This window comes from Pangasianodon hypophthalmus, chromosome 24 (genome assembly GCF_027358585.1).
Source record: "Pangasianodon hypophthalmus isolate fPanHyp1 chromosome 24, fPanHyp1.pri, whole genome shotgun sequence".
Taxonomy (NCBI): domain Eukaryota; kingdom Metazoa; phylum Chordata; class Actinopteri; order Siluriformes; family Pangasiidae; genus Pangasianodon; species Pangasianodon hypophthalmus.
In genome coordinates, this window is record NC_069733.1 from 19,013,125 (window position 1) to 19,029,032 (window position 15,908).

At 41.7% G+C, this 15,908-nt stretch overlaps 2 protein-coding genes across 3 annotated transcripts in view; one reads left to right on the forward strand and one right to left on the reverse strand.

Annotated features, from left to right (window-relative positions):
• emid1 (EMI domain containing 1) overlaps positions 1–7,866 on the forward strand; it is a 93,741-nt gene extending 85,875 nt beyond the window's left edge. The window contains exons 15-16 of one of the 2 annotated variants that reach the window (XM_026931305.3): positions 4,981–5,071; positions 7,200–7,866. In XM_026931305.3, the coding sequence (XP_026787106.3) occupies positions 4,981–5,071; positions 7,200–7,339 (231 nt within the window). In that variant the 3' untranslated portion in view covers positions 7,340–7,866. Of the gene's footprint in view, positions 1–4,736; positions 4,822–4,980; positions 5,072–7,199 lie in introns of both variants that reach the window. The other variant, XM_026931307.3, reaches the window with a different exon arrangement.
• Positions 7,867–9,994: 2,128 nt separating this feature from the next.
• Positions 9,995–15,906, reverse strand: rhbdd3 (rhomboid domain containing 3). Its single transcript, XM_026931308.3, has 5 exons — positions 15,236–15,906; positions 14,778–15,161; positions 14,544–14,667; positions 13,571–13,822; positions 9,995–10,860 (listed from the first exon to the last, which is right to left on the reverse strand). Exons 1-5 carry the CDS (start codon positions 15,381–15,383, stop codon positions 10,701–10,703), a joined length of 1,068 nt encoding a protein of 355 aa, XP_026787109.1. The 5' UTR covers positions 15,384–15,906; the 3' UTR covers positions 9,995–10,700.
• Positions 15,907–15,908: the final 2 nt, after the last annotated feature.

The window sequence follows — 15,908 nt, forward strand, 5'->3', positions numbered from 1 at the left end:
ATGAAAACTACTCTAACCTAGCAAGACAAATCAAGCCTAATGAGTGAAATGTAATCAAACCTAGCAAGTGAAATCTAATCTAACCTAGCAGATGAAACCTAATCTAATCTAGAAAGTGACTGCTAATTTCACCTAGGAAGAGAAATCAGGACAAATAAGAGAAATGTAATCTAAAAAAGCAAGAGAAATCTAATCTAAAATAGCAAGTCAAATCTAATCTAAACTAGCAAGAGAAATCTAATCTAACCTAGTGAGTGAAATCTAATTTAACCTAGTGAGTGAAATCTAATCTAATCTACTTAGTGAAATCTAATCTAATCTAGCACGACAAATCAAGCCTAATGAGTAAAATCTGACCAATGAATGAAAGCTAATCTAACCTAGCAAGTGAAATCTAATTTGGCTAGTGTGTGGAATCCAATCTAACCTAGCAAGTGAAGGTAAGAGTTTGAGAGTCTCGGCCGCCGGGTTATATATTAGGCCACGCCCATTAGGACAGTCGCAGATGGGTCTGATCAGTGACTCAGCTGCGATGACGTGATGTTCGGTGTGATAGTAACGTTTTAGCGAGTCAGCGTACATGGGCAACTTTTACCGCTCCGGTTGTGTGTTGTTTTTGTTTGTTTGTTGTTTGTTGTTTGTGTTGGTGGCGGGGTGCTGTCTCACTGAGTGTTCACGTCTGACCCTCCTACTCCCACCTCCTGACTCACACTCACCGTCTGAGCCTCCAGTCTCGGCATACGCACAACACACACAACACAGACGAATTAGCACGTTAAACTCAACCACTGAAGTCCATTCATTATGGAGGTTAAAGGAGAACTCCAGAATTTAGCGAAACCTGTTTAATGCTAGTTATCGACTCCTCTGAAGAAATCTTTAAAACTACAGCCGTTACACTGGAACAATAAAGATGTGATGATGAGACATACGCGAAAGTCTCACCACAACTGTTCTTCTAGACGTTTTAGTTTTATTTAACTTTCCAAACCTACCGAGTGAAGTCTAATCTAACCTAAAGAATAAAATCAAACCTAGCGAGTGAAGTCTAATCTAACCTAAAGAATAAAATCAAAACTAGCGAGTGAAGTCTAATCTAACCTAAAGAATAAAATCAAACCTAGCGAGTGAAGTCTAATCTAACCTACAGAATAAAATCAAACCTACCGAGTGAAGTCTAATCTAACCTAAAGAATAAAATCAAACCTACCGAGTGAAGTCTAATCTAACCTAAAGAATAAAATCAAAACTAGCGAGTGAAGTCTAATCTAACCTAAAGAATAAAATCAAAACTAGCGAGTGAAGTCTAATCTAACCTAAAGAATAAAATCAAACCTAGCGAGTGAAGTCTAATCTAACCTACAGAATAAAATCAAAACTAGCGAGTGAAGTCTAATCTAACCTACAGAATAAAATCAAACCTAGCGAGTGAAGTCTAATCTAACCTACAGAATAAAATCAAACCTAGCGAGTGAAGTCTAATCTAACCTACAGAATAAAATCAAACCTAGCGAATCTAAACTACCACGGGAAAGCTTATCCTACCTTGGGGGTGAAATCTAATCTAACCTAGAAAATTAAATCTAATCTAATATACCATGTGAAATCTAACCTAGTGAATGAAATTGAATCTAAGTTAGTGAGTGAAATCTAATCTAATCTAGAGAGTGAAATCTAATCTCATCTAGGAAGTGAAATCTAATCTAATATACCATGTGAAATCTAGCCTAGTGAGTGAAATCGAACCTAACTTAGTGAGTGAAATCTAATCTAATCTAGGAAGTGAAATCTAATCTAATATACCATGTGAAATCTAACCTAGTGAGTGAAATCGAATCTAACTTAGTGAGTGAAATCTAATCTAATCTAGAGAGTGAAATCTAATCTACCATGTGAAATCGAATTTAGTGAGTGAAATCTAATCTAATCTAGAGAGTGAAATCTAATCTCACCTAGAGGGTAAAATCAAACCTGGCGAGTGAAATCTAACCTAACCTACCAAGCAGAATCTAACCTAGTGGGTGCAATCTAATCTAACCTAGCAAGCAAATTCTAACCTAGTGGGTGCAATCTAATCTAACCTAGCAAGCAAATTCTAACCTAGTGGGGGAAATCTAATCTGGTGAGTGAAATCTAATCCGAATTGTTCCAAGCAAGAGAAAGCTAATGAAAGCTAATCGCACATGCACTACAGATACAGTGGACAGAGACGAGGTTAAAAAATTCTGGAGTATTCCTTTAATGTGGTGATATTTGTTCTACACCAATACAGATGTGTGAATTAGCGTGTGTGTGTGTGTGTGTGTGTGCGTTGTGTGTATCCCAGAGTTCTGTGTGCTTTAGCGATTGTGAGTAATGGCAGTGTGTGATGGATCAGCGCTGCTGTGTTGGGATTTGGTTGATGGTTTGGGGGGGAGATCGTGAGTGGATACAGCTATCCTCCATTTTCCCACAATGCATTGCTGCTGCATGGCCCCATCTCATTATGCTGCTTGTGAACTTCCTGTCTGCCTGCTGCTCTCCTGTCTGACGCTCTGAGCTCCGCTTTAACAGCCACAGAGGATTTCCGGTTAAAGGAATGACCTGTCTGCTCGGGCGACTCCTCCGCTCGCTCACAGCTCACACCGTCACCGGTTTATTTACACAACGGACTTTTAGCGGCCGACGTTTCAGAGATAATTACTTTTGGACCTGGTTCTGGTTTGTAATACGACGCCTAGAGATACTGTAGAACAAAATCCACAGACTCGGCATTAATCATAATACACTGATGATTTACTGGCTGTAATTTGCAACATCTCTCTCGCTTCATGAGACGTACACATCATTTATTTCTCCACACACACACACACACACACACACACACACAGACTATTCCCTGTGTATCACTCCATTGTTTTCCCACTGAATTTTTTTCCAGCGCGAGCCAGGAACGATAAGCGATCCTCTCATTACATGAGAATTGTTTTCTTTGGCTCCGGCGAATCACCTCCTTTACCTCACATACACTAATTTGTACATAGCCATGTGCTAAGTTCATGACCGAGTCATCAATAACCTCCTCGACTAGCGTGAGCTTCACATCCTACAAAATATTTGCTGAATTCTGTAACGGCTGTCCGTCAGAGCCGTAGAAATCTGACAATAGCCGTGATAAAAATGAATGATCCAGTCTGAAATCATAGCCCAAGCTAATAATGGTCTGTCCTTATGTTTGCACTGTTTAGAAAATATCACCATCTCGAGGGTTATAAAGAATATAAATTAGTGAATATTACACTTATAGTATAAAGTCAGTCCAAAAACATCCATTTAAGAAGGAATTAAAACCTAGGAAATTCTTGCATTGGGAGTTGGAGAACTGAAAAACAACACTTTGGAGAAATTTAATGAGAGGAAAAACATAAATCTTTAGTTTTCATTGACAAAAATTGTTATGTTTTAGGCGACTAAACATTTTGTCAATTAAATCTAGAGTATAACAAAAACCACATGACTACAAAGCGACTATAACTACAACAAAACTCAAATGAGCAGTTCAGATTAATGCTGCAGATAATGTCATGGCTTTATTTTCCGTCTGCTGTGAGAGGCTTCAGTGTGAAAACAATCTGTAGCTAGTTAGCTAATCGTAATATGACCAACTTTAATACGTCATAACTGTGTGTATCCAAACACTTTCGACAAACACCTCCTTCTGCACTTCATTTCATTTCGTTTCATACTGAGTTCATCTCAGTGAAGTTCGACACACGAATATATATATATATATATATATATATATATTTTTTTTTTTTTTCATTACAAATTCACTAAAGCAAAACAGTGTTATGGAGTGACACGGCTTATCCAGGTCCTGTGTGAAGTATTATGGATGTATTTTAGTGAGTAATAATCAATAATAAATGTAGTTTTCACATGTAACTAATTGATTAAACAGGTCTGTATATTCAGCAGTATTTAACACAATTATTAGGATTATTAGTAATTAATTAATTAATATCTAAAATGGCAGCACTAAAAAATAGCAGAAGAAAAAAATGAGTTCATAATAATAAATTTGTGCTGGAAAAAAAAAAAACCAGTAGGTTTGGTGTAAGAACATCTTCAGCCAGAAGTTGACTAGAGGAGGTTAATGATGATGGATATTAATTTAGCATTCTGTGTTTTTTAAAAAGACTTTAAAAGAGACTTTTATGCAAGCGTTCACCGTCGTCCCGAGCTGCCCCGACCTCCCCTCCTCTGATGAAGCAGTAACGTATGCCTTGTGGCTCATTTCAGGGCCAGAAAAATGTCAGCAGAAGAAATTAGTGAAATCTGTTGCTTCGAATCAGCTTGAAACGAACTCCAACACATTTCTTTGGATCGTAATGAGTTGTTCATCTCAAACTTTGTATTTGACTCCGTATGTTTGTTTATGTTTACTGCATGATCCAGACTAAAAAAAATCCAAGGTGGCTGTGGCCTGGCCTGTTACCTGCATGCTTGTGTGTGTGTGTGTTTTTAACCTTACAGCATGGCCTGAAGAAGAAAACCAAAGACAACCCGAGATAGAGATAAAGGGACGGGGGTAATTACGGGGGCAGATGTTTTTTTTTTTAAAGTCTTGAATCGTATGTTTAACCCTTTTAACTTCTAATATTGAATAACTAAACGACTTGAACGTCTTTGCATCGTGGCAAGCGCTTGGTTTGGCTGCTGCTCCCATAACTTGACGGCTGTATCTGTCTCCACAGGGGGACGGCATACACCAAATCCGTGAGGCCCTGAAGATCTTAGCCGAGAGGGTTTTAATCCTCGAGACTATGATCGGTATCCACGGTGAGTAGGCAGGGCAAAAGGTCAGAGGTCAGGGGGTCAGATAAGATCATGGGTGGTGGGAAACAATGTGACGGACAGGCACTCAGGGAACAGAGCCCCGCCCCCTGCAGCACCCTGGTAACCTGATGCAGGAACCTCACTGCTCTTGATCTTTGGTAGGACGTTAGTTTGAAGATGTTGCAGGACTTGCAGGCTGACCTGGAGCTGCTGGCTCGCAGGGTGCAGCTGCTGGAGGCGATCGTCTGGCCAGGTAACCATGCAATCTGCAATGTGCTGCCCTCTGCTGGGCTGGTAAACAACTCAGGAAACAACTGCAGTCATATAGCCATTAAGCATAAAGTGTAGATTATGTGAGCTACAAGAAGGTTCTGGTCCACAGAAATGGACCCAAGCATCTTCCTTTCCTTTTAGATTTATGTTTTTAAAAAAAAACTATATAGAAGTTTGACACTCTACAGTGCAGACGGTAAGTAACTGGACAGTGACATGTCAGAATTCTCAAACGCTGCTTTCCGATCCAGTCCCTAGACCCGGTTCCGACCCGGTATTAACATCCATCTCAGCCGATCCGAAAACAAGCGGAGAGAACTCAGCACAGACGCAAATCCCGACAACCAGAGTGAACGCTTTCTCAAGTGAACATACTATTACTAACGTAAAAGTAATTACACTACAGCCCTGTTGAATTCTGATTTCTGATTGGTCAGAAGGTGTTGATTAGTTTTCTAGAACAGCAGCTCTGACAGTAGCGCAGGTTTATATTAATGCACTCGTTCTGATACGTTATCGTTTCTATAGCAACAGTTCATTCACAGGGACGTGTACAAAGAACGCTCTGTATTAACTATTTAAAACGTGTGTAATCGTTGGAATGGTGAAGTTCTTTGTAAGGAGATGTTTACTACATTGATGGAAGGAGTCTCCAGTGTCAGCGCTTTGTAACAGTCAGAGGTGAAGCTGTAACTTTAAGTTTTCCGACGTCTTCAGGACAGAGGAGTTTACGCTTCTTTGCGGTTTCTCAGATCAAGCTGCGATTTTGTCTTATTAACTTCAACAGAGAGAAAAAAGAGCTGAAAAGGGAATGACTGTAAATCATCGGAAAAGATGGAAGCAAAAAGTTTTCTTTCCAATGCTTCCTTACGATATAGGTTTAGGTCAGTAACTCCAACGTACACTGGGCTTGTTTCCGTTTCAGTTCAATTTCATTTACAGTTCTGTGCAAAAGTCTCAGGCACGTGCAAAGAAACGCTGTAGAGTAAAGACGCCTTCAAAAATAATGAAATTAAACGTTTCTACATTAAAAAAACACTATAAAGAGCAGTAAACAGTAATAAATGACACAAAGTCAGTATTTAATGTGACGATCCTTCACTTTAAATAAATAAAGCAGTATCTGAGGTGCAGTGTGTGCAGTTTTATAAGGAAATGAGCTGGAAGTGTTACTGAGCATCTTGCAGAAGCAGCCACAGTTCTTCTGGAGACTTTGACTGTCGACTCGCTTCTTATTTCTGCAGCGAAACCCAGCAGCCTTCATTATGTTTTTATCTGAAAAGTGTCTCTTATGGAATCTGCTGCTTTCTTTACTGACATACAAACATTTTTCTGTAGCATTTCATTTTGTTTCTGGAAAACTAATGTTTGGAATCTAAAATGTTTTTGTACTGAATCAATAAGTCAGAAAATAAACATCTATAACAAAGTTTGTACTTAAAAAAAGGGGGGGAGGGGGGGTGCCAAGACTTTTGCACAGTACTGTATGAATTAATTCATAAGCAGGAAGGACCGCCTCCTTGTAGGGAAAAGTTGTTGATTGATTGGTACAGTTGGACTGTATAGAGATGTGTAGTCTCTTGTAGTTCGGTGTGGTTTGATGGAACACCATGGTCCTGGAGGAACGTTGTTTTGTAGAACGTTGTTGTGTACTAACTAGCTGTATATGGTTGAAATGACAATAAAGCCTCTTGACTTGACTTGGATAAAAAGGATAGTCACAAAGACATTTACGTTTACGGCGTTTGGCAGACGCGCTTATCCAGTTTCTATCAGTAAATACTTTCTGATGCTGGTTCACTACGTCACAAACTAAGCACATCATCAGTCCAAAACCTCTGTCGGGGAGGTGATATAGGAGCAAGCGCTCAGACAATACAAAGTTGTTTTTTTTAAAAGTGCTAATTTAAGTACTTTAGGAAGCGGTAAGTCTTAAGACGTCACTGTCCATGTGATCCATGTCCTGCACTGTATGTGGTGAAAGTGTGATTTTTTTGGTAGAATTCCAGTTCAGAGGGTTCGGAGTTAGTTCGGTTGTTTTCTTCCATGTTTGGAGGTTGAACTCAGACCCGTTTTTCAGCAGTTCCCCTTCTCTATCTCTCGCACAGAGCCTGACGGAGGATCCGGAGACGGCCCGTTCAGCACCCCGTCTACGGACTTCTTCCGGAACAAGCGGGCCGGCGTCCCGCTCTTCCGGGTCAAACCTCCGTCCTTCCTTACCGAGTCTAAAATCCGAGGGAAGTCCTAAAGAGTCAACCTCTCATCCAGCTTGGACTGGCAAACCCTCACGAGTCCCTATAACACGTACCGTCCTACAGATCCACTCACTAACTCTGGAACATACCATTGAATAAGGAAGGGGGGGAAACACCTCAGGGAAAGAACCAAGTGGTGCTGTAGAAGTTCACCATCTCAACTGGAAGTCAGTCTTTAACTTCAGTCTCCCTTTTGCTTGCATAAAACGAAGAAAAGGAAACAAACAACAAAAGAGAAATGTACAGTCATTCTAACGGTGCTTGAGTAACGATTATACGATTTGGGACAATAAGGGGACGATACAAGCTGGTACACATGACGGAGAAGAACATCAGGTTATTATTCGCTGAAGTCGCTATATATCTATTTTAACGGACCCCTTAGGGAAGCTAGGAAATGTATCGTATGTAGGAAAACGTGTATTCACTATTCATTTTTCAAACATTTAAGCAATAAGTTAGTTATCCTCCCTAGCATTAAATGCACTATTTTAGATGTTTTTTTTTTTATTCTAGAGAAGCAAGAATTCAGCAGAACCCCATGCAAAGGCTTTAAGTTAAACCAAACTTACCTGACGCTTGACATTTGGACATTGTGTAATCTGTATCTATTTATTTGCAGTTTAATTTGGAATTTATTACTAAAACATCATACAGAATTCCTTGCCATGTTTAGAGCTTTGAGTTTCCACCACAAGTACAACTAATGCCAAGTGCACACTACATCATTTCAGCCCAAGTTTTATTTTATTTTATTTCCAATTTTAAATAATTTATGAGCTAAAATATGTACGCCACCCTCCAATCATTCCTTCATCATAATGACGAGTCTATAAAAGTAGTGCTTGGAAACACTACTGTACTTTTTCCCTGATTTTTAACAGATTTCTTTTCAACCTGAAAATATATTGAGGGTGGAGCAAAAAAACGTGAAGTGTAGAAACCCAACATTTGGTCCTGAATCTTGGCTGCTTCCTACTTTTCGGACTAACTGGACCATTACCATAAAACAGCTTACAATTTCTCAATTATTTGACCATAAAAGTGGAAATTTTTGAATTTTTGGAAGTGCTTGGACCCCTATTGATCGCTGCTTATGGGATATTTGTTTAAATATTTTCTCATGCTTTTGCATAAATACACTACAGCAAGTTACTTAGACTTCATTATGTCAAAGTCATCAACCGTTCTCACTTTTTTCTTAATTTCTTATTAAAGATAATAATCAAGTGCATTTTTAAAAATAGGGAATCTGTCCAGGTTTAAAGACCGTGTGAAAAGCAGTATTAAAAGTCCTAGCTGAAAAATATGTTGCACAACACCTGCTCATAGGAACCAAATCTGGCTAGCAAACATTTTACGAGATACGAGATAATTTCATCCTTATAACGTGGATCTGTTTGTTTCTCATCGGCCTTCAGTCATAGCGGCGTGTAGTACGTACCCCGAGCAGTAGCTCTGACGAGTCTGTAGTTGTTTTAAAGTCAGAAAAAGAGAGAAATAAAAAAGTCACTAAAGCTATTGGTCTTGATAAAATAGTTGGAATGTGACTTTAGTCCATAATGAACTGAATATCATAAAATTATAAACCTCCTTTTAAAGCATTCATGCAACAACAACAACAACAACAACAAAGAAGTAAATAACATGTTTCTGAACTGAATTTCGCTAAAACTGCTCAGACGTATGTGTTGGTCTGGGGTGGATTAGCAAGGACTCGGGGGAAACAAAGGCTGCAGTGATTAAAATCTGGGCTGAAAGTGTGTATCGTGCACTCGGCATCCATCACGTCTCCCCGGGAAAACGTCTCTAATTGCAATGCGGATTAATGTGTTTAAATTCAAAATACTGCTATTAAAAGAACAACAAAAACATTTACAGGCTAAAAATGTTTCTTCAGTCATCAGAGTTACTTAGAGGGCATTTTTCTCTCCTTTTTCTAAAAAAAAAAAAAAAATCATGATCATGATCATGACCTACACAATCTTCAGCGAGTTCTTAAGGGTTCTTTGGCTGTCCTTCAGAGGGAACCTTTAAAAGTTCTACGTAAGAACCTTTAATTAACCAGTGAACCCTTAAAGAACCCCTGAAGAACCTTTTTTTCCTCTATAGTCTACAAACACACCCAGTTCGTTCAAGTGCTTTACTGAAGATGAAATCGTTTTTTTTTTTTAAAAAGCTGATTGATGATCATTTGAGAAATTCACTCACATTCACTTGAATCTTTTTTTCTTTCAGTCCGCAGCTTTCTATCGTTCTCCTGCTAAAACACTCAACTGACTTCCTTTTTTTAAGACTCGTCTTTTGTCTTGTTTTTTTTTTTTTATCTCTATCTGAATGTTAATTATTTAAAAATGATTTTTAGTTCATGTTTCTGTGTTTTGTACAAGTCATGTATCGTCACATTGGATTTTCTCCCCTCAGTATTTTACGGCTTCTCAAAACTTTTACTCGGATTTCGTCTTGTAAGTGTTTGGAATAGCGTTAAAACAATAAAGTGTTTCATGTTTCTTTCTTAAAATCGAATCTTTCTGTGTGTATGATTGCTGTCTGTGTATAACAATTTAAAGAGAACCTGAAATCAAAACCAACCTCCTTTTTTATTTTTTCATTTTATTTTGTAATCCGTCACTTTGCAATACATCGTCATCATCATCATCATCATCTTCATCTGTCACTAAAACTCCAAAAAACACAATGATTTAACTCACCTCTATACAGCTTCTTTGCTTTAAAAGAACTTTAACCAACCACAAATATTAATAATATTAATTTTCTCCTCACACACACACACACACACACACACACACACACAGCCGTCATCCAGCTCAGAAATACGCAACATTACAAAATAAAGGTTAATAAATTTATGTAAGTTAGTTATAATAAGTTTCACATTCTTCTTAAAATACGAAATAAACTCATATGTATAATTCATAAATAAATCCATCAGTATATCCTTCTGTGTATACATTCATAAATTAATAAAAATTAAATGAAAGTTTTAATATTTTATTTTCAGGAAATTTATGTATTTATTTATCTAAGGTTTTATTGCCTGAGTTTATGTATTTATTTCTTTATTTACTGAAGATTATTTTTATAGATATTATCAACACATGGAAATTATTTATATATTTTTTATTTAACAACCTTCTGATCTTTTTGCTCCAACACACACACACACACACACACACACACACACACTCTTATAGAACCATAAATAACACTTCAGTTTTCTCAGCTCCAGGCGTAACAGGCAGAAATAAAAAGTCTGATATCACTCGTATTATTAGATTTTGTTCATGTGTGTATTATGGGATGTTGTCCACACTGTCCCTGAGCGTGTCCGGGTCACATGCTCGGTGCTTTCTTCCCTTTAGAGACGACCACAGCGTCCTCACCGACCTGGTCATCGATCAGCAGAGAAATCGCTCCGTCCAGGTGCGGAGTCGCGGCCAGAGCCACCACGGCTTTCTCCATCGGGAAGCCCATCTTCTCCAGCTGCTGCAGCCTGATAACAATAATAATAATAATAATAATAATAATAATAATAATAATAATAATAAAGGGAGGAAAGAGTTTACTCCAAATGTAGGCAGTCAGCCAGGACACTGGTTCGGTGTGTTTAGATTTGCTCTGTAGCTATGACACTAATAAAGCAATAAAGGTCAAATCTTCATTAATATTTGTCATCTAATTTAAAATTTTACAGATTGTGTATAAAATATTTACACATTCCACCTCAAACAGGAACTGTATTATCGTCCAAATCATTTCCAGCTTTTAAATCTTTGGAGGCGGGGCCGAAGTGGCAGAGTGACACATGTTTTCCAAGATGGCTGCCACAAAAATCCTTGCAGTTTTGTCCAAGATTATAAACGACAGGACGTTCCAGCTGAGTGTAAGAGCCGAGTGTGAGAGCTGAGTGTGTGAGAGAGCTGAGTGTGTGAGAGCCGAGTGTGAGAGCTGAGTGTGTGAGAGCTGAGTGTGTGAGAGCTGAGTGTGTGTGAGAGCTGAGTGTGTGTGAGAGCTGAGTGTGTGTGAGAGCTGAGTGTGTGTGAGAGCTGAGTGTGTGAGAGCTGAGTGTGAGAGCTGAGTGTGAGAGCTGAGTGTGTGTGAGAGCTGAGTGTGTGTGAGAGCTGAGTGTGTGAGAGCTGAGTGTGAGAGCTGAGTGTGAGAGCTGAGTGTGTGAGAGCTGAGTGTGAGAGAGCTGAGTGTGAGAGAGCTGAGTGTGTGAGAGCTGAGTGTGAGAGAGCTGAGTGTGAGAGAGCTGAGGGGGTGTGAGAGCTGAGTGTGAGAGCTGAGTGTGTGAGAGCTGAGTGTGAGAGAGCTGAGTGTGTGAGAGAGCTGAGGGGGTGTGAGAGCTGAGGGGGTGTGAGAGCTGAGTGTGTGTGAGAGCTGAGGGGGTGTGAGAGCTGAGGGGGTGTGAGAGCCGAGTGTGTGAGAGCCGAGTGTGTGAGAGAGCCGAGTGTGTGAGAGAGCCGAGTGTGTGAGAGAGCCGAGTGTGTGAGAGAGCCGAGTGTGTGAGAGAGCCGAGTGTGTGAGAGAGCCGAGTGTGTGTGAGAGCCGAGTGTGTGAGAGAGCCGAGTGTGTGTGAGAGCCGAGTGTGTGAGAGCCGAGTGTGTGAGAGCCGAATGTGAGAGCCGAGTGTGTGAGAGCCGAGTGTGAGAGCCGAGTGTGAGAGCCGAGTGTGTGAGAGCCGAGTGTGTGTGAGCCGAGTGTGTGAGAGCCGAGTGTGAGAGAAGAGTGTGAGAGCTGAGGGTGTGAGACCTGAGGGTGTGAGAGCTGAGGGTGTGAGAGCCGAGTGTGAGAGCCGAGTGTGTGAGAGAGCCGAGTGTGTGTGAGAGCCGAGTGTGTGTGAGAGCCGAGTGTGTGAGAGCCGAGTGTGTGAGAGCCGAGTGTGTGAGAGCCGAATGTGAGAGCCGAGTGTGTGAGAGCCGAGTGTGAGAGCCGAGTGTGAGAGAAGGGTGTGAGAGCTGAGGGTGTGAGAGCTGAGGGTGAGAGCTGAGGGTGAGAGCTGAGGGTGTGAGAGCTGAGTGTGTTAGAGCCGAGTGTGTGAGAGCTGAATGTGTGAGACAGCTGAATGTGTGAGAGCTGAGTGTGTTAGAGCCGAGTGTGAGAGCCGAGTGTGAGAGCCGAATGTGTGAGAGCAGAGTGTGTGAGAGCTGAGTGAGAGAGTCGAGTGTGTGAGAGCCGAGTGAGAGAGCCGAGTGAGAGAGCCAAGTGTGTGAGAGCCGAGTGAGAGAGTCGAGTGTGTGAGAGCCGAGTGAGAGAGCCGAGTGTGTGAGAGCCGAGTGAGAGAGCCGAGTGTGTGAGAGCCGAGTGAGAGAGCCGAGTGTGTGAGAGCCGAGTGAGAGAGCCGAGTGTGTGAGAGCCGAGTGAGAGAGCCGAGTGTGTGAGAGCCGAGTGAGAGAGCCGAGTGTGAGAGCCGAGTGTGTGAGAGCCGAGTGAGAGAGCCGAGTGAGAGAGCCGAGTGAGAGAGCCGAGTGTGTGAGAGCCGAGTGAGAGAGCCGAGTGTGAGAGCCGAGTGAGAGAGCCGAGTGTGTGAGAGCCGAGTGAGAGAGTCGAGTGTGTGAGAGCCGAGTGAGCGAGCCGAGTGAGAGAGCCGAGTGTGAGAGCCGAGTGTGAGAGCTGAGGGTGTGAGAGCCGAGTGAGAGAGCCGAGTGAGAGAGCCGAGTGTGAGAGCCGAGTGTGTGAGAGCCGAGTGAGAGAGCCGAGTGTGTGAGAGCCGAGTGAGAGAGCCGAGTGTGTGAGAGCCGAGTGAGAGAGCCGAGTGTGTGAGAGCCGAGTGAGAGAGCCGAGTGTGTGAGAGCCGAGTGTGTGAGAGCCGAGTGAGAGAGCCGAGTGAGAGAGCCGAGTGTGTGAGAGCCGAGTGAGAGAGCCGAGTGTGAGAGCCGAGTGAGAGAGCCGAGTGTGTGAGAGCCGAGTGAGAGAGTCGAGTGTGTGAGAGCCGAGTGAGAGAGTCGAGTGTGTGAGAGCCGAGTGAGCGAGCCGAGTGTGAGAGCCGAGTGTGAGAGCCGAGTGTGAGAGCTGAGGGTGTGAGAGCCGAGTGAGAGAGCCGAGTGAGAGAGCCGAGTGAGAGAGCCGAGTGTGTGAGAGCCGAGTGAGAGAGCCGAGTGAGAGAGCCGAGTGTGTGAGAGCCGAGTGAGAGAGCCGAGTGTGGTCTGAGGTTAAAGATTTGCTCCATTTTGCTGTAGGATAAAATTAAAACTGTAAAACACCTCAATGAAGAAACCGAGGATTTCTGGACTTCCACTTTATCCGCTGTGCCTTCAGGAGCGTCCCGCAGCGATGCCAGTATCCCCGCTCTTAGCAACTCCTCGTCCAATAGCTGCTCGTCGGTCGCCATAACAGGTTCTCGTTGCCACTCGGGCGCGGTGTGTGTCCACGGTTGGGGGCGTGTGTGATCCTCCAACTGGGACCTGCTGGTAGAAGCGACGCGTCCCGCATGAGACTCGGCATGAGGTAAAGATCTGAAAAGGAAACAAGTCAACATCAGGTTTGTAACAGTGTGGTACAGAACGGCACGGTACGGTACGGTACGGTTACTAATCTAAATCCAGAACTATCTACACCCTGGCTGAGATCTATAACTATAGCTTTTCACCAGGTCTAATATTCATCACACTCAGAAATAAACCAAACTACCAGACTGTACTTTTACACTGTAACTGGTTTGGTACCATCAAGGAGACCTCAATTATACCTTTAGTGTGTATCTTTTATTCAGGAAATGCACATGGTGCACCTTTAATTAGCTTTTAGGAGTAGTCCTTAATATATTTACCTTAAATACATACCTAAAATGATTTAGAAAGTTTGCCAGGTGTAAAAAAATATCCCATCCAAGACATACCAAACATGATGGTACCAGACGAGTGATCAGGAGAAGTACAGCTTGGTACCTTTATTTCTGAGAGTACACAAGACACTGTGAGCAAGCCAAATTAAGCCTAGGGTGCCAAAACTTTAGCCTTAAATAAATAAATAAATAAATAAAAATACAGAGTAGTTTTACTCTAACATAATCTCAACATAAAAAATTATCTCAACATAAAAAAAACACATAAAAGAAGCGTTTTCAGTGCGTCTGTGGTGCCAGTATGTTATGCCCTAGGTAGTGAGCGTATATAGTGAAGAGGAAGCCATTTTGGATTGACAGGGAAGGTTTTTCATGTAAAATTGTGGAATAACCTCTGTGTGGGGCTGATGTGGGTTGGTAGTTGATATTTATTGGAGACGTAGAGCCACGCTGGCAGGCAGGAGCACACGCCGAGACCCTCGATCCGCTGCAGGATCTCAATTAACTCAGTGCTGTCTTGGAAATATGTTAAGGACAGTCATTGGGATATATATATATATAGATATATATATATTTATAAAGGTTATTCTGTATTTATTCTATACAGTATCCAAGGTAAAGGATACAGTTAAGCCCCAGGCAGATGGCGTAGAAGTGCAGAAGTCCTGGCGCGCTAGGAAGAAGGAACAAATCGACCAGTAAGACGAGCCAAGGCAGGGACCAGCGAGGCAGACAGCGCAGGGCTCGTCTCTGTTTGCTCTGTCGACACTGAGCCGCGAACAGAGCCAGCTGGGTGCCCGAGAAACCACATATCCGACTGGCTTCGTCCCCCGTCACGAAGAGGAAGAGGGCGTAAATAGGTGGCAGGAGCACCGTAGAGACAAGAGACAGGACAAGGAAGACCAGCGTGCCCCATTTCCTCTCCTGACTCGGGCCGAGATACAGCAAGAGGACGACGTCGTGGAGCAAAGACACAAACTCCTCATGACTCACAGCGTAGAAGATAAAATCTGCAAAAGAAATAGTGTGCCATAAACCGAGACGGTGCAGATTATTAAAGAGGTTCATGCAAGACACAACTTACCATAAACACCTGGGAAGTCACCTCCTGGCCCTAAACTCAGACTGGCGTGAATTCCACAAAGCCAGACTAATATCATCAGGATCAGGATCAGAGCTGTGCCACTACACACACCTGATCTGCTGGAGCCAAACCACAACCATGGCCTCATTGTAGCACAGCCTGGTGGATCATCTGATAAACATGTCAGAAATTTCTATTCTATTTTATTTTATTCTATTCTCACTTCTATTACTTCTATACACTCCAAATCCATGAGGCTAGATTCATCATCTGAGCTTATACACACATACAGACATAAGCTAAGAACAGTTATTAGCTACATATACAGCTATATCTTTAAATAACTTATTTACAAGATGTTAGAATTAAATAAACAATTACACTTCCTGTTTCTACATTCTTTCATTTTAATTTCTAAACCCTTTATTTGGGACATGGACGCTTCCTGTTAGGCGAGCCCATTCACGCCTATTTAAAAGTAAATACACACACAAGACTTCCTGTTATTAACCATTTCTCAATAATACACAAATTGAACAAACGTATTAAATCATAAATATAAAGGTTTAAATTAAAATACAAGTTTTAAAAAAAAGATGTGGACGCTTATCTGCCAAGCTTCCACCCCTACAATGTAAACATTGGTACATCCGGCATTGGTTTTTTAAACCTC